The 19,494-nt window shown below is 37.1% G+C and overlaps 1 protein-coding gene and 1 pseudogene across 1 annotated transcript in view; both read left to right on the forward strand.

Moving 5' to 3' along the window:
- The first annotated feature begins 1,067 nt into the window (after positions 1-1,067).
- On the forward strand, positions 1,068-1,885 carry LOC114220119 (omega-amidase NIT2 pseudogene; annotated as a pseudogene).
- Positions 1,886-9,571: 7,686 nt separating this feature from the next.
- Positions 9,572-19,494, forward strand: part of STPG2 (sperm tail PG-rich repeat containing 2) — a 517,945-nt gene continuing 508,022 nt past the window's right edge. Inside the window, exon 1 of the mRNA XM_088020218.1 lies at positions 9,572-9,680. Coding sequence (XP_087876344.1) covers positions 9,572-9,680 — 109 coding nt within the window. The remainder of the gene's footprint in view (positions 9,681-19,494) is intronic.

A 19,494-nucleotide genomic window follows, 5' to 3' on the forward strand; every position in this document is an offset into this window, starting at 1 on the left:
TGGAAGTGGTGGAAGATGATGCCTATCTTATTGGAAGGAAGCCCTCATCCTACTTTCCCTACTGGAGCATTCATAGAACCCAAGCCCTTACCTGTACCTGGCTGCCCAGAGAACTCAGAAATGGTTTTACTTAGGAGAGTGTAAGATATATTAAAGTTTGTAGTTGAGGGGAAAGAGGTCATATTTAAGTTACTATATTTCTAGCTTCCCTAAGACTCATTCTTTCAATTAACTTTTTAAAAACCACATTATTTCACTAAAATTTCTGGAAATTTGATTTAATTTAATAAAATTTATTGAGCATCTTTTTACATATGTAAGAATCATAATGACAGTACAGTGGGGTAAATGGATATCATCAGCTAATTCTCTATCCATTTTTCTCATATCCTTTTTTTAAAAAAAGATTTTTTTTAAGAGTGTTTTTAGTTTTACAACAAAATTGAAATGAAGGTACAGAGATTTTCCATATGCCCCCTGCCCCCACACATGCATAACCTCTCCAATTATTAACACCATTCACCAGAATGGTACTTCTTTTTTTTTTTTAAACTGAGGATGAATCTACATTGACACATTATAATTACCCAAAGTCCATAGTTTACATTAGGGTTCACTCTTGGTGTTGCATTTACTATGGATTTGGACAAAGGTATAATGACATATAGCCATCATTATAATATTATAGAGAGTATTTTCACTGTGTTAAAATCCTGTGTTCTGTTCATCTCTTCTCCCTACTCCACAACTGGTAATAGCTGATCTTTTGTCTCCATAGTTTGCCTTTTCCAGACTCATACAGTATGTAGCCTTTTCAGAATGGCTCCTTTCACTTAGTAATATGCCATTTAAGTTTCTTTTATGTTTTTCATGATAGCTCATGTCTTTTTTTTTAGATGTTTAGAATAACATTTCATTGCCTGGATGTACTGCAATATATCCATTCACCTACCGAAAGATGTGTTGCTTGCCTCCAAGATTTGACAATTAAGAATAAAGCTGCTATAGGCTCTCCACCCAGGGACTTCTGCTTTGTTGCACCACCCATGGTGCTACCTGGGAGAGTCATGGCCACTTTCTATTTGGTCCTCATCCAACTTCAGGTTTCTTTCATCAAATCAGGTAACCTCAGTCAAGCTTGGGGCCTTGTCTGGGAGGCAGCAACAGAAAGAGCCAAAATAGTTTCTCTACCAGAATGCTTTAATTCTCCATTTGGCATGAAATATTTTCCTGAATATGCAGAGAAAATTCCTGGTGAATCCACACAGCTTTCTGAAGTAGCAAAGGAGTGCAGCATATATCTCACTGGAGATTCCATTCTTGAAGAGGATGCTGGGAGATTATGCTGTTTAGGCCTGATGGAACTTTACTGGTAGAGCACAGAAAGCTCCATCTGTTTTGATGTTCCTGGGAAAATTACATTTCAAGAATCTAAAACATTGAGTACTGGTGATAGTTTTTCCACATTTGATACTCCTTACTGCAGAGTGGGCCAGGGCATCTGCTATGACATTGCTTTGTAAAGCTTGCACAAATCTATGTACAGAGGGGCTGGCAGCTATTGGTATATCCTGGAGCTTTTAATTTTACTTCTGGATCAGCCCATTGGGAGTTGTTTCAATGAGGCTGGGCTGTTTAGATAATCATGCGTATGTAGCCATGGCACCTCCTGCTCAGGATGATAAAGCCTCCTATGTCACCTGGGAACACAACACTTGCAACTTCTTGGTGGAGGGTGGGGGAGGCCCTTGCCAAAGTTGGCACCAAAGAAACAATCGTGTATTCAGATACAGACCTGAAGAAGTTGGCTGAAATATGCCAGCAAATCCCCATTTTTAGCCAGAAATGATCAGACCTATATGCAGTGGAGGCAAGAATGCTCTAAGGTTTAGGTTTCTAAAATGTCATGAAACAGGATATGTTTCTGCAGTGTAATCACTCCCTGCTGAATTCTTTAAAAGCATTTTTAAATTTTTTTTTAAATTTCAGCCTTTTCCCTTCCTGGGAACTCTCTATTGAGATGATGGAGCATCAGCACATCATATCTTTCACATCACACTAAATAGTTAAAAAGGACCACCTGCCGCCGCCCCCCCAAAAAAGAATAAAGCTGCTATAAACCTCAGTGTGTAGGTTTTTACGTGGACATTAATTTTCAACTCCTTTGGGGAAGTACCAAGGAGCATGATTGATGGACTGTATGATAAGAGTATGTTTAATTTTGTAAGAAACTGCCAAACTGTCTTTCAAGGTGCTGTACCATTTTGCATTCTCATAAGCAATCGTCCTATTGCTCCTCATCCTTGTCAGAATTTGGTATTGTCAGTACTCTGGATTTTGGCCATTCTAATAGGTGTGTAGTGATATAATGGTTAATTTTTGTAGATTGTTCAGATAGAATGTTCAGAAAGCTGGTAAAACATTATTTCTGGGTTTGTCTGTGGTGTGTCTCTAGAAGACATTAGCATTTGATTCAGTAGACTGAGTGAAGAAGATCTGTCCTCATCAATGTGGGCAGGCATCATCCAATCCATAGGGGGAACAAATGGAACAAAAAAGCAAAGGAAGGGTAAATTTTCTCTCTTCTTGAGCTGGGATAGCCATTTTCTCCTGCCCTTGGACATCTGAACCCTTTATTCATGGGCCTTCAGACTCTGGGACTTAAGAGCAGTGGCTCCCAATTCTCAGGCCTTTAACCTTGGACTGGGAGTTATACCATTGACTTCCCTGGTTCTCAGGCCTTTGGACTTGGACTGAATTATATCATCAGATTTCTTGGTTCTCCAAATTGCAGATGGCAGATTGTAGGACTTCTCAGCCTCCATAACTTCATGAGCCAATTCCTATAATAATTCTCATATATATATATCTCATTGGCTTTGTTTCTCTGGAGAACCCAACATAAGTAGTATCTTATTGTTTTAATTTGCATTTCCCTGATGACATGTGATGTCAAACATCTTGCCATATGCTTATTTGCCATCTGTATATCTTCTTTGATGAAGTATTTGGGTCTCTTGTCCATTTTTAAATTGGGTTGCTTGTTTTCTTACCGTTGAGTTTAAGAGTCTTTGAAAATTTTGAATAATAGTGCTTTATCAGATGTGCCTTTCACAAATATTTTCTCCTAGTCTGTGGCTTATCTTCTACTTCTCTTGATCCAGTATGTTTTCATGTAGACATATGATCTTATATGTCTTCATATTAATAATTGGTACTTTTGTATAGATGTGCTTACTAGTATGGATATGCTTAATATACTCTAACAAGTGGAAAGCTCTGTGACTCTTGGTACTACCTCTGGAAAGCTGGCTCCTTTAATTACCAAACTTTTCCTCTTGGTCTCCTTCTATCTGATAGAACAACACTTTTTTTTTTTTTAAAGATTTTTATTTATTCACTTGAGAGCGAGAGAGCACAAGCAGAGGGAGTGGCAGGGGGAGAGAGAGAAGCATACTCCCCACTGAGCAAGGAGCCCGATGTGGGGCTTGATCCCAGGACCCTGGGATCATGACCTGACCTCAAGGCAGATGCTTAACTAACTGAGCCACCCAGGAGATCCTAGGAACAATAGTTTTGTTTTTTTTTAAAATTTTTTAATTATTTATTTTTGTCAGAGAGAGAGCACAAGCAGGGAAGCAGGGGGAGCAGCAGGCAGAGGGAGAAAGAGAAGCAGGCCCCCTGCTGAGCAGAGAGCCAGTTGTGGAGCTCATTCCCAGGACCCCGGGATCATGACCTGAGCAGAAGGCAGACACTTAACTGACTGAGCCACCCAGGCATCCCAGAACAATACTTTTTTAAAAAAAGATTTTATTTTTAAGTAATCTCTATACCCAACATGGGGCTCAAACCCACAACCATGAGATCAAGAACTGCATGCTCCAATGACAGCCAGCCAGGTGCCCCTAGAACAATACTTTTTAAAAAAGCAACAAAAACTATCAGCAAATGTGGATGTTTGTGAAAACCTTTAGGAGATGAATAATTACTATAAGCATGGTTCATTTTTTTTTTTCTCAAAGAGAAGCCAGTACTCCTTTGTTATTTCATAAATTTACAAATTCTGGTTCTCATTAAATTTAAAGTAGTAACCTGGTATCAAAAGTAATATTGCTTTGCTGGTGTTTCATTTTATATTTTACTATCCTTTTAAAAAATTCAAAAACCATTAAAAATGTACTCTTTAAAATGTGCTATCTAAATGCTGTAATTAAAAAATGATGTTCCCTAGATTTTAACATTCATAGATAATAAGTGAAGGAAGGGCATTTCCAGACAGAGATGAAGTCTTGAACAAAAGCAAAGAAATGAAAAGGGCAAGGTTTTTGTTAACATTATGTAACGTGTGTGATTGGGGAGTGCTGGAAGATACAGAAATGGAAAGGCAGGGTGCCTGGGTGGCTCAGTAGTTAAGCGGCTGCCTTCGGCTCAGGTCATGATCCCAGGGTCCTGGGATCGAGTCCCACATTGGGCTCCCCTGCTCAGTGGGAAGCCTGCTTCTCCCTCTCCCACTCCCCCTGCTTGTGTTCCTGCTCTCGCTGTCTCTGTCTCTGTCAAATAAATAAATAAAATCTTAAAAAAAAAAAAAAGAAATGGAAAGGTAGATTGGCTTGTTTGAAACACCCAGTGCCAAACTTACACAGTAGCAATAGGAGATTTGTGAGCATGGAGAGTGACATTTTCAAAACTGCACTTAGGAAGATTAACCTAACTGTAGTGTGTGGGATAACTTGTAATAGACAGGTTATCAAAGGCATTCCAGTTGAGATGTTAGAATGCACCAAATCAGCAGGGTTGAGCGCATCAACAAAATGACAGCGAGAGTGCAGTGAGGCGTGGATTTCAGATCACAGGTGGAAACAGTGGAACTGGCAGCTGTTTGGATGTGGGAGCACAAAGAGTGGAAGTAGTCTAAGAGGTTTTAAGCCTTATGTATGGAAGGACATTGCTCTTCTGAACAGAAATAGAAGATTAGGAGTATGATCAGGCCTTCCAGAGAAAAAATGAATTAAAGTTTGAGAATATTTAATTTGAAGTGATGGTGGATCACTTATATTTAAATGTTGAGCAGACACTTGGAAATGCCTGAATCTCAAAGAGGATACATGGTTTGAGAATGAATGATTACCAAGGGAGAAAGAGTGAAGATGGGAGAGAAAGAAAAATGAGAGAAAAAAACCCCCAAAATTAGAGGAGACAGTAGATGCCGTTAAAGGACAGTATGATGAGAACCTGGAAAGTATAGTACCTCAGACACCAAGGGAGAGAAAGGTTTCCCAAAAGGGCTATTGTGGAAAAAACTGAGAAGTGTTTCTTTACATGGACTCCCTTCTCCTTCGTCATCGAACCTGATACCCAGAGATAGGCTATGTTTCCTAGGCTCTTTTATAGCTATATGTGCCTGTTGACATAATTTGGGCCAATGAAATGTAAGCACATATTTTCTATGTGTTACTTCTGGGAAGTCTCCTTGAAAGGGAGGAGGGCATACTTTTATTTTACCTTCCTGCTGCTTATAACGGTTAGAACTCTAGCAGATAATTTTTAGACCATGAGCTCAGCTGAGACTCGGAGGCATATATCAAGATATGGAGCAGCATAATAGAGCATCCTAGTTCCCTGCCATCAAGGAGTCACCATATCACCCCTGAAAGACTACCTCCAGTCTTCCTTTTTTAGATGAATTAACAAACATATAGCCAATCTCAAATAAGAACTGAGGAAAAAATTATTGGGTGTGAAAGTAGGGCATAGTTGGGAATATGTCCCTTATAATGGCTATGAGAACAGGTCTAGAAGGGTCCTGGTGACTCAGTCAGTTATGTGTCCGACTCTTGATATCAGCTCAGGTCTCAAGCTCGGGGTCATAAGTTCAAGTCCCACATTAGAGCATACTTAAAAAAAAAAAAAAGAAGAAGAAGAAAACAGGTCTAGAGTCAAATTGACTAGCTTGAAATCCAGCTCTGTTATTCATTAACTATGTGATACTGGGTGAGAAATTTAATGGCTTTCAGCATACTAATAAAGATATTAATAGAACTTACCTCATGAGTTATATGAGAAATGATTTAGATTATTCATATAAGGTGTTTCACACAGTGCTAGCATATAATAGGTGCTCAATGAATGTAAGTGAAAAAAATCAGGTGGTCACTGATAACATGGTATAATTTTTAAAACACATTTCATGAAATTCTGATATTTCAGAATCATATTAAGTCTGCAGTTTAGAGAAACAAATTTATATTAAACAAAATACCGAACATAAAATATATCTTGTAAGCTTCAAATGATCATATAAGTATTTTTACCATTTTAACTTGAATGCATATCACTTTACAATGTGACCACTAATAACATTGACAAAATACATTCTGTTGTATAATACATACCAAGTATTACTATTATTTGATTTTTATTTTTACAAAAAGCAAAACAATGGAAACCAAATCATAATGGGCTGAAGAAATTAGTTTTCAAAACAAATTGTTTTATAATATTTATAAGGTATTTAAAGCTACTGAAGGCAGAATTCCCACATCTCATGCAATACTCCAGATATCACCTGCTATCTACTTAATCCTCAGAATGTTATAAGGAAAAATTGATGACTATGGAGTTCTTCACTGTAGCTAACATATTTGATAAGGAATCAATCTGATTTATTCAAACTTCATTTTAAAGTTTTTTCTAGTGGTAGCCAACATGGAGGAATGAAAGAACCCAAATTTTGTAGTCAAATAAATCTTAGTTCAAACATAGGTTCCATTTTTTACTAATACCATGGAAATAGTTGTATAAGGTGGTTAATTAGCATTAAGACTATTTTGCAGGAACTGAGAAATGCTGAGCCAAATTCTTCATTTTGTCTTTATATGTAATTATAAGTCTGTGTTAATGTATTTTTTTCTGCAGCACATTCATTCTAAACTATTCAGGAAATACTGCAATGAGAGATAATGAAAAAGATTTACTGTTCTCATTTAAAAAGATTTTCCAATTCTGAAATATGGTGTATCATTCTTGTTATTGAATCATAAGAAGGAAATAATAGCTGGGAAAGGTGGAAAGAACAGCCACAGTGACCAAGGAAATAGAGGAAGGATTTTCACACTACAAACTTTTAAAAGACTCTGTGTTAAGAATGGAGATTCTGAGAGACTCCAAGTATTAAAAAATTATAAAGATTGTAGAGGTTGTACCTTTATTTTGATATAGAGGTGTGTTATTTAGATAGGATCTGACTGCAAGACCCAGCAACATTAGAGTCCTGCCATTCATCAGCTACCCTTCTGTGAGGTCCTTTAGAAAAGAACATGCACTAAGGAGGAAGGCAAGATAGAAAAACACTGTATTTGTAGCTGGTACAAAGGTATTAAGGTCACAAAGTCCTGCTTAGAGATCTGCAAATGAGCTAGGATAGACTCTATGAAGAACTCCTTCCGTCTAAATTAGGTTAGGCTCACTGGCCAAAAATAAAGTCAAGATAAAAAGGAGATAAACTCTGCTTTATCACTTCCATTACCAATCTCAAACCCAAATCTGTCCAAGGAAAGAGTAATCAAGGCCACAACAGACATGAACAGCCAGAAGGAGGTTGTCAGTCCACACCAGTGTCTACTACAAAGATGGCCTAGACCTGAATTTGCTTTCTGGGTTTCTATTATTGTTTGGGTCAAGGGAAAATGAAGTCCTTAAGGAATGTCCACCAATAGAAAGCTAATTTACAGCACCACTGGATCATCCTTCAAAGCATATAGATTTTTCTCTTTTTGCCTCTGTGACTCTTTTCATAGTGTATCATAAAATCTAATAGTAAGTGGGTTCTAGATCTCAATGGGTATCTGTTGAAGCTTGGGAAAATAAAGTTTAAATAACTTTGAGAAAACTATGAGGCTTTCTGCAAGCATGCAAGGAGAAACGAAGTCAACGAGAAAGGATTATGGATCAGCATCTAGTTTCTTAGTAGGAAGAGGTGGGTTCCAAAGTCCTGCAGTATTTTTTTATTTTATACATCTCTCTTGTCACCTCATATTATGACTAATACACATCTCTTTCCCCATTCTGTAAAGAATGCCCGAGGCTGAACTTTGTTGTATCTTTGTATCCCCATAGCCTAGCAGCAGTCTATAGTGTGTGTGTATGTGTATATATATATATATATATATATATATATATATATATATGCCAATATGTGTTTTTTAAGTAAAAATTATTCAGCTAGCTACTGAGCAGGAAAAAGAAAAAGGTACTACAGATATATCCTTTAGAAGCAGATAGCTTTGTATGGAGAGCATTCTAACCTATATGGAACAATTGTCACAATAAATGACCCACAGAATTGGGTATCAAATCATATTCTACACAACATAAAAACTGTAAAAATTTGTAGATACAAGTTAAAGTACTGTAGCTCATTTGGGGGTGAGGCACGGTCAAGGCAGTATTTATTTAAGCCTTTAAGGGCGATTAGAATGTGGAAGGGATTCTTGCTGAAAAAAACTGCCAGAGACCACTTTAAGGTGGATTCTGACATAGACTCCTTAAGACCTTTGCACAAGCCAGGTTCCTTCGGTCTAAGGTTAAGAGACCCATTGGTTCTGCGGGGGTGGACTGGGCTTTCTCAAGCCCTTGCTTATAAAGAGTGAGGAGTCAATGTTGCCGTTGCCTGGCATGAGACAACAAACACAGCTTTCTGTTACCTGGCCTTTGCATTGCTTCGGTTGGTGAGCTTTTCCTCTCCTTCCTCGGGTTCACTGTTTCTTGTCACCACCACTTCCTGAGATTCTCTTCGTAGTTTGGATTATCTGTACGATAGAGTCAGAGGTGTTTTCCTTTGAGGGTGCGAATGTAGTTGTAGTAGGAGTGGGTGCTGAGCTTGCAGAACTCAGCAAGTTGGAGAGAATGGTTTTTTCTTTCACAGTTTTTGCTAGTGTCTTCCCTGTCGCTCTAACTGGTTTATAGCGGAAAGGGTTCATGGTCAAGTGAGCTCTAACTCCTTCTAACGTGTTTCCTAGAGCTTTTCCCACGAGCACAAAACTAAAAGCTGTTGGCGCCGCAAGAAGAACTCTCAGATTCCCCTGGCTCTTCTGTTCAGTACGCGCTGAGCGTAGGGCGGAAGGAGGCGGGACGTCCGCGGCTCCGTGCGCAAGTTCCGAGAGCTTGGCCAGGGAGGAGCACTTCGACCCCTCGCTCCTAGAGACTTCCGGGGCGGAGAGAAATGGGCGGAGGGGAGACCGGAAGTACAGGGACTGGCGCGTACTTTTTAATCTCTTCTCTTGACGGAGTACCTCACTCTCACCTGGTGAACAGATAGATGGTTGTGCGGGTTATCTTATCCCTGGTCACTCTCCCTTTCACTTTACCACCGGGCCATAAATGGACGTAGGGAAAATCTGACCCCAACGAGCAGGTGGGAAATAGCCTCTATGGTAGTTCGTCCATTTATTCAAGTTCTGCTCGACCTTCTTCAGACTGTCGTCAGCTTCCTTTTGCTCCACACCTCTAGTCACCTTGTTTTTACCCTTCTACAGCTGCTGTTCCTCCCGCCGCGTCCCACCCTCCCACAATTATGTATGATCGAGCTCCCCGCTTGCTCAGATTGGCTGAAGGTGGCAGCACTGAAGAGCATGTGGGTCCTGGAACCTACCGGGTACCTTGCCTGAAGGAGCAGGCAACAGGTGAGAGGTAGGGAAAGGCAAGCCTTCTGTGACCAGCACCTCACTTTCAGCCAGGCCCGCTTCTGTGTACTTGTTAAACATAATGGTACCACTTCATAAGTGTAACAAAACATAAAATAGGCAGGGAAAAAACTCTCCTAATTTTACAGGTGATAAATGGTAAAATCATTTGTCGCATTTCACAAGGTCAGTAAGCGTATGGCTAGGACTTTTGATGCTACAATGGTTATCTCCATCCTACTTTGAATTGTACAGATTAGATCTCGGATTTTGATTTCCTGGCTCTGATGACTATATGAGTCCCAAATCCTGTGTTATTTCTTACCATCTGCTGTTTGTAATCCTGTCTGCTTCACACACCTTTGCTACCATTAACCAGAGAGACTTAATTTACTAAAGTGTAACTTCTATATTTCTATTTTGTATTATGATTTAACGATAGTCCCGTGTATTTTTTGATAGAAAATATCCTAACTGGCCATATCCATCTTCTTTTTTGAACATACTAATGAGAGCCCACATTTTGCGTGGGGGAGGGGAAGGGAAGCTATACTTGGAGAGATGGAGTGGGAATGGATAATTTAAATAATTACTTGCAATAATTTTCTCTAATTTGCAGTTAGTGACTTAGGGGAAGCATTTAACAAATACTTATAATTTGCTTTCTGTTTTTTCTAATTTGATGATTTTGTGGCACTTACTACCATCCAAATTATAGTTTTTCCCTTGTTAATCTGCATTTCCCCTATTGTTACACTCTATTTTAAACAAATGCCATTACTTGTGTTTACATGATTGATGACATATTAGGTTGATTTAAGTTTCTTTGGGTGGAGTGCAGATTTGTCATTGTTTTAATTTTTGAATTTTACTGCTTTTCAGCATCTGATATCAATATCAGTGTTCTTGGAGCCTATGTCTGTATTTAATACAATTGAGTTGTTAGAGACATTAACCTCCCTAACGATGTATTAACCACCAACCACTGCCCAAAATACTTATACCTGTGATGCTTTTCAATCCTTATTTTATTTTGACACAGCTGAACACTGTCTTTAGAAATATTTCTTCCCCTGGTATCTGTAACATCATCATTTTTTCCTGGTTCTTTTTCCTGTAACTGTCTTGAAACAGTGCCTGATGCATGGTTAGGACCTAATCATTAATATGTATTAAATGTTGAATAAGGCAATCATTTTTTCTCTCAACAATCAATCCTTCATTGTCTTCATTGTCAGGTGATTATTTTTCTAAAGGTCTTTTAAATGTTGATATAGTGTATTTTCTGTCCTTTGCTGGTTTCTTTTCTAGTGCACTTTCTTGTTCAAATCCATGGCTTTAACTACTATCCCTATTCTGATTCTGATGAATCCCAGAAGAAAGTCTTTAGAGATATAGGTGATTTATATCTCTAAGATGAACTTTCTCCTGATCTTAGGGCCTTCTTATTGCCATTACTGTTTTGAACATCTTTATCTGGGTAGTCTCCGACATCTGGAACTCCCAAGTGTCTGAGTTCATCATGTCCCCCATCATTACTAGCCCCTTTGAAAAATTCCCTATCAGTCAATTATAAATTTTAGACTTTGGAATTATTCTAGACTTCTCTGACTACACTCATTGATCATTAAGATCTATTGATTCTATCTTTTCGTTGTCTCTTAAATTAGTTCCCTGTCTTCATGTAACTTCCCTTGACTGTTTAGGGCTCATTATTTCTATTCTGAATTAAACCAATAAAATATTGCTGTTTTCCTCTATTTCAGTTTTCAGCTTTTCTCATAGCTAAAATGATCTTCCTAGGATATAATTATGTTATTTGTTTAAAAAAAATCCTTTTAACATTAAGGTTAAAATCTGAACTACTTAGCATAGTGAATAAGATTCTTCATGGTCTGATCCCTTACCTGGCCTCCCACATTCTCTCTCACCTATACCCAACACTTACTCCACATACATATCAGCAGTTTCAACTTTGCATTTTCTAGAAGTTCATGCTCACTCACCTCCATGCTTTTGTAGCTGCTGATACTTTGCCTAGTATGCTCTTCCTTCCTCATCCGGCTGAGTCCTACTTACTCTTTTAGACTCAGGAAAAGTGAAATTGTTCTTTGACTCTACTATTCCTCAAATCTTTCTTTGACTTCTTAATGACCCTTTCATAGCACTTTGATACTATATCTTAATTATCTGTTAACTTATCTGGCTGCCACACTACATGTGATTCTCTTGGGGGCAATAGCCATGATCTTTACTGTTACCCTCAGTTTTTAGCTCAATACCATAACACGTAGATGCTTAATTAAAAAAAAAATAAACAAGTGGTAATTCTTGGAATAAAATTTTTAAAAAGTCTAATGAGCTACACATAGCAGAATTAAAAACTCACTTCATGACTTATGTGAACTCTGCTTAGAGAGCAGTAAGTGGGGTGTTGCAAGGCCCTCCTTTTACTGTTTTATAGAATTTTGCCTTACTGACCTGTGAAAGAAACTAGGAAATTCTATGCTTGGCCACTCAAAGCAGGTGCATCCTGTTGAGCCCTGTTTTAGCAATACTCAGTGACAACATGCTGATAATTAATAGAAGGTACAAGTATCATTTCTCTACTGGATAATTTAAAAGTAGCTATTATCTCTTTCCTAGGTTCATTCTATTTTACCCCTCTTTAAGATCAGCAAACACTGGTCTGTGCAGAAATATACACAGTTATTTCAGTTAAGGGTCAGGTAGATTTTATAGAGTATGATGTAGGAAGAATAGATGTTGGGACTTTATATAACTTGTTACCTTGAACCACAGAAGAGCAGAGGAGCTTAGAGTCTTAGATCTTCAAATGATAGATGCAAATACTAGTTATTCCCAACTTTTCTCTTTCCTAATTACCACTCTCGTACTACTGTAGCCTGCTTGGTCAATCCTCCAGTGTATTATTTTCACATTTTCCTCAGGAAACTCTTTTCACCCCAGTCTGCAAACTTCATTGCCTCAGCCTTCAGCCATTTAATCAGAGAGACTCTTTTCAACCCAGGATTTGCAGCCCAAAAAGAACAGGACTGAGCTGCTCTGATTTCATGAGTAGGAGAGAGAATGGATATTCCAATTCCAATTATTGAGAACTATTCCTGACTTTCTCACATTTATCTAAGAAGGAAGGATATTTTTTCTCATCAAAGCAAATTTTCTCCAGAGACAACCAGCCTAGTAAAATATAAAAACAGTCTGTTTAGTAACGTGACTTTTCCTGGCATATTGTACTAAGGAGAATTTAATTGCTTTTTGAACTTGATTTACATAATAAATGGCACCCTACATCAGCTGTATATTGGTTATCTATATTGATTCTATATCAGTTATCTAAGCTGGGTAACACCAGCTCCTAAATATATTCTTTCCCAGATTTCTTCTTTGACGGAGGAGTGATTAGCTTTACCTGCCACAGAAACATGAGCAGTCCATGGTCTTGCACTTGTGCCTATGAGCTTATGCCACCAATAATGATTTATCTTATTAGCCAGTCAGAATTTAGGGAGACCATCTCAGGAAATGCAATCTGTCTTTAAGTTTAAATAAACTATATATATGTGATTGCTGTATATGTTGATGTCCCTGAAGATGAGTATGTTTCAAAAGTCTCATTATTGCTTTTGTATGAAGAATGACCTTTTTGTTTTGTGGCAGTAGCTGTGGCTATAGAACTTGCCCTTTAATCACATGCTGCCCACCTTTTTTCTCAGAATGGACTATCTTTTATTGCTTAATGTCAGTTTGATTTATCTTCTGCTGTTGGTGCCTCAAACTCAATATTTCCCAAACTGAACTTCTTTCTTTCTTTTCAAGTATTTCCTTCACTGTTATTCTTAATTTCTTCTTTCTACCTGACAGTTTGACTTATTATTCATAGTTGGCACTTCACATGCCAATATATCCGTATGTCCCATACTCCACTGACCCTAATTCCCCAGAACCTTCTTCTCCTATATTTTATACCTTAATTATTGGCAACACTGTTTGTAGTATAATTATTTATTTTTCTGGCTTTCCCACTATTGGAGGCCAGAGTTTTAGCTTATTCGTTATTATACCCTCACTGCCTCTCTCCACACACAATAAAGCATTCACTATTGTTGAATGAATGACTAAAGGTGTGGTTTAGAATATCACCTATGAATTCTATATTTATTGACTAATATGCAGGGCACTATGATAGGGTGGCGAAACATCTTGATTTATATGGGAACGTCCTGGTTTTAGCACTAAAAGTTCTATGTCCTGAGCATGCTAGGACAGTTTGCCGCTCTAAATGTAAACATTATGTGTACAGTTATGAATAAAACAGACCAGTCCTTCTTTCATGGAGCTAATCAGTATAAACACTTTAATTTTCTTGTGGTTTTACTTGAGGTCAGTATTTCATATAAATTTTAGCCTATTGGGGCGCCTGGGTGGCTCAGTTGTTAAGCGTCTGCCTTTGGCAAAGGTCATGATCCCAGGGTCCTGGGATTGAGCCCTGTATTGGGCTCCCTGCTCAGTGGGAAAGCCTGCTTCTCCCTCTCCCACTCCTCCTGCTTGTGTTCCCTTTCTTGCTGTGTCTCTCTCTGTCAAATAAATAAATAAAATCTCTTAAAAAAACCCAAACTTTTAGCTTATTGATGAAAGATTCTATATAATTAATTTTGGAAAGCTTCAATGAAAATTTAATGAGTACTGGCTTTCTTGAATACATAGGGCTATTGTGTGTTTGTTTTTTTTCTTTTCCATTTTTCTATGAATTTCAGTATTTTGCAATTAATTTCACACTTGTTTAGGTAGATTCAGTTAGAATCTCTGCCATGGTGTTAGGACATCTGCCTAAGAACTAGTCTGAACTTAGCTTTCTTAGTTTTCATATTTATCTCACATTACCTCATATTGTGTGAACCTAAATTAAACTCAAAAAACTTTTACTTGTAAGATTTAACACTTATGTAGAAAATTGCATAAAAATTATGACATCAAAAGTAAATACTCAAGAAATATAACATTGCCCAATTTCCCTTTCAATTATACCTTCTTTCCTCTCCCCTACAGGTAAACACTATAATGATTTTTATGGCAATTATTTCCTTGCTGATCTTTATGGATTATTAAATCCTGTTGATGAAGTGACCTTTTTATCATAATGCAATGTCTCTCTTATCTCTAGTATTCGTTGTTCTAAGATCTGCTTTGTCTGATTTTAATGTAGTCACTTCAGCTTCCTTTGATTCATGGATGCATGGTATATCTTTTCCATTCTTTTATTTTTAACTTCTAGGTCTTTAGGGGCGCCTGGCTGGCTCAGTTGTTAAGCGTCTGCCTTCGGCTCAGGTCATGGTCCCAGGGTCCTGGGATCAAGCCCCACATCGGGCTCCTTGCCCAGCGGGGAACCTGCTTCTCCATCTCCCACTCCCCCTGCTTGTGTTCCCTCTCTTGCTGTCTCTCTCTGTCAAATAAATAAATAAAATCTTTAAAAAAAAAAACAGAAAACCACAAAAAAAACCACTTCTATGTCTTTATGTGTTATGAGTGTTTTCTGTCTACAGCATAAAGTTAGGTCTTACTTTTTTATCCAAATTGACATCCTCTGCCTTTTATATGGGGTGTTTAGAACTTTTCTATTTAATTTAATTATCAATATTGTTGTGTTTAAGTTTACTCTCTTGATATTTGTTTTCTATTTATCTTATCTCTTCTTTGTTTCTCTTTTCTTTTATCCCTACCTTTGTTGAATGAGTTTAGTTGTTTTTTTATTTTTTTAGATGATTTTGTTTTTACCTCTACTATTGCTTTACTAGCTATACTTCTTTATTTTTTAGTGGTTGCTCTGGGGTTTACAATATACATCTCTAACCTATCACAGTCTACCTTCAAATAATATTGTACCACTACTTCACATATATATATGAACCTTACAAGAGTGTGCTTCCATTTCTCCCATCTCATCTTTTGTGCTATTGTGGTCAGATACTCTACTTCTATATATGCTATAATGTCACAATAATTTGAAATTTTTTTTGCTTTAAATAGTTATTTTTAAAGAGATTAAAAATTGAGAAAAAATATCTGTTATTAACTCACGTAAAATTTGTCATTAACTCTACCTGTGTATTTTTTTTTTTAATTTTTATTTAAGTAATTTCTATACCCAGTGTGGGGCTTGAACTCATGACCCCAGATCAAAAGTCGCATGCCCTTCTGACTGAGCCAGCCAGGTGCCCCATACCAGTGTACTTTTCATTTCAGATGTTTGATTTTGGTATTTTTATATCTTCCCTTTATCTCCTCATCATGTTCGTTTTTCTTCTACCTTGTTGAACATATGGAGAATATTTATAATAGATATTTTAGTGTTCTTTTTTAAAAATATTTATTTTTATTTAAATTCAATTAACATATAATGTATTATTGGTTTCAGAGGTAGAGGTCAGTGATTCATCAGTCTTATATAATACCCAGGGCTCATTACATAACATGCTCTCCTTAATGTCCATCACCCAGTTATCTCATCCCGCCACCCTTCTCTCCTCCAGCAACCCTGTTTGTTTCCTATGCTTAGTTTGTCTCCCTCTCTGATTTCATCTTATTTTATTTTTCCCTCTCTTCCCCTATGATCCTCTGTTTTGTTTCTTAAAGTCCACATATCAGTGAGATCATACGATAATTGTCTTTCTCTGATTGACTTATTTCCCTTAGCATAATGCCCTCTAGTTCCATCCATGTTGTTGCAAATGGCAAGATTTCATTTTTTTTTTTTTTTTTTTTTTTTTTATGCCTGGGTAGTATTCCATTGTATATAGATACCACATCTTCTTTATGCATTCATCTGTCGATGAACATCTGGGCTCTTTCCATAGTTTAGCTATTGTGGACATTGCTGCTATAAACATTGGAATGTAGGTGCCCCTTCCGATCACTACATTTGTATCTTTGGGGTAAATACCCAGTAGTGGAATTGCTGGGGACCCTCCATACTGTTTCCAGAGTGGCTGCACCAGCTTGCATTCCCACCAACAGTGTAGGAGGGTTCCCCTTTCTCCACCCCCTCGCCAATATCTGTCATTTCCTGACTTGTTAATTTTAGCCATTCTGACTGGTGTAAGGTGGTCTCATTGTGGTTTTGATTTGTAGTTCCCTGATGCCGACTGATGTTGAGCACTTTTTCATGTGTCTGTTGGCCATTTTGGATGTCCCTTTGGAAAAGTGTCTGTTCATGTCTTCTGCCCATTTCTTGATTGGATTATTGTTCTTTGAGTGTTGAGTTTGATAAATTCTTTATAGATTTTGGATACTAGCCCTTTATCTGTTATGTCATTTGCAGATATTTTCTCCTATTCTGTTGGTTGTCTTTTGGTTTTGTCAAATGTTTCCTTTGCTGTGCAAAAGCTTTTTATCTTGATCAAGTCCCAATACTTCATTTTTGCCTGTTTCCCCAGCCTTTGGAGACGTGCCTAGCAAGAAGTTGCTGTGGCCAAGGTCGAAGAGGTTGCTGCCTGTGTTCTCCTCAAGGATTTTGATAGATTCCTGTCTCACATTTAGGTCTTTCATCCATTTTGAGTCTATTTTTGTGTGTGGTGTAAGGAAATGGTCCAGTTTCATTCTTCTGCTTGTGGCTGTCCAATTTTCCCAACAACATTTGTTGAAGAGACTGTCTTTTTTCTAATGGATATTCTTTCCTGCTTTGTGGAAGATTAGTTGACCATAGAGTTGAGGGTCCATTTCTGGGCTCTCTATTCTGTTCCATTGATCTATGTGTCTGTTTATGTGCCAGTACCATACTGTCTTGATGATTATAGTTTTGTAATAAAGCTTGAAGTCCAGGATTTTGATGCCACCAGCTTTGCTTTTCTTTTTCAACATTCCTCTGGCTATTTGGGGTCTCTTCTGGTTCCATACAAATCTTAGGATGATTTGTTCCAGCTCTGTGAAAAAAGTTGATGATATTTTGATAGGGATTGCATTGAATGTGTAGATTGCTCTAGGTAGTATAGACATTTTAACAATATTTGTTCTTCCAACCCATGAGCATGGAATGTCTTTCCATTTCTTTGTATCATTTTCAGTTTTCTCCATCAGTGTTTTATAGTTTTTGAAGTAAAGGTCTTTCACTGCTTTCATTAAGTTTATTCCTAGGTATCTTATTATTTTTGGTGCAGTTGCAAGCAGGATTGTTTTCTTGATTTCTCTGTCTGCTGCTTCATTATTGGTGTATAGAAATGCAATAGATTTCAAAAAAAAAAGAAACGCAATAGATTTCTATAGATTGATTTTGTATCCTGCAACTTGACTGATTATCATTTATCAGTTCTAGCAGTTTTTTGGTGGAGTTTTTAGGATTTTCTATACATTGTATCAAATCATCTGCAAATAGTGAAAGTTTTACTTCTTCCTTACCAATTTGGATGCCTTCTTTGTATTGTCTGATTGCTGTGGCTTAAGATTACAGTATATATTGAATAAAAGTGGTGAGAGTGCACATCCTTGTCTTGTTCCTGACCTTAGGGGGAAAGATCTCAGTTTGTCCCCATTTAAGGATGATTTTAGCTGTGAGTTTTTCATATATGGCCTCTATTATACTGAAGTATGTTCCCTCTAAATCTACTTTGTTGAGGGCTTTTATTACGAATGCATGTTGTACTTTGTCAAATGCTTTTTTCTGCGTCTGTTGAAATGATCATATGGTTCTTATCCTTTCTCTTATTGGTATGATGTATCACGTTGATTAGTTTGTGAATACTGAACCATCCTTGTAACCTAGGAATAAATCCCACTTGTTCATGGTGAATGATTTTTTAAAATATATTGTTGGATTCAGTTTGCTAGTGTTTTAAGGATTTTTACATCTATTTTCATCAGAGATATTGGCCTGTAGTTCTCTTTTTTTGTGGTGTCTTTATCTGATTTTGATATCAGGGTAATGCTGGCTTTATAGAATGAATTTGGAAGTTTTTCTATTGGAATAGTTTGAGAAGAATAGGTATTAATTCTTCTTAAATGTTTGGTAGAATTCCCCTGTGAAGCCATCTGGTCTTGGACTTTTGTTTGTTTGGAGTTTTTGAATACTCACTCAATTTCTTTAGTGGTTATCCAGCTGCTCAAATTTTCTATTTCTTTCTGTTTCAGTTTTTGTATTTATATGTTTCTAGGAATTTACCCATTTCTTCTAGGTTGTCTAATGTCTAATTTGTTGGCATATAGTTTTTCATAATATTCTCTTATAATTTTTTTTATTTCTAGGATGTTGGTTGTTATTTCTCCTCATTTGTGATTTTTCTTTTTTGAGTTCTTTCTCTCTCTTTTTTTTTTTTTGATAAGTCTGGCTAGAAGCTTATCAATTCTATTGATTTTTTTTTTTCTCAAAGAACCAGGTCCTGGTTTTCATTGACCTGTTCTATTGTTTTATTCATTTCTATATCATTTATTTCTTCTCTGATCTTTATTATTTCTTTCCTTTTATTGGGTTTGGCTTTGCTTTTTCTTTTTCTAGCTCCTTTAGGTGTAAGGTTAGGTTATTTATTTGAGATTTTTCTTGCTTCTTGAGGTAGGCCTGGGGTGCTGTAAATTTCCTTCGTAGAACCACTTTTACTGCGTCCAAAAGACTTTGGACCATTTTGTTTTCATTTTCATGTAATTTTTGATTTTTTCTCTCATTTCTTGGTGGATCCATTCATTGTTTAATGGCATGTTATTGAACCTCCCTGTATTTGTGCTATTTCTAGATTTTTTTTCTTATGGGTGATTTCTAATTTCATAGCATTGTGGTCAGAAAAAATGCATAGTATGACTTCAGTTTTTT

The sequence above is a fragment of the Eumetopias jubatus genome, unplaced genomic scaffold (assembly GCF_037043125.1).
Source record: "Eumetopias jubatus isolate StellerSeaLion01/CBP00866 unplaced genomic scaffold, mEumJub1_p1.0 scaffold_2, whole genome shotgun sequence".
Classification (NCBI taxonomy): Eukaryota; Metazoa; Chordata; class Mammalia; order Carnivora; family Otariidae; genus Eumetopias; species Eumetopias jubatus.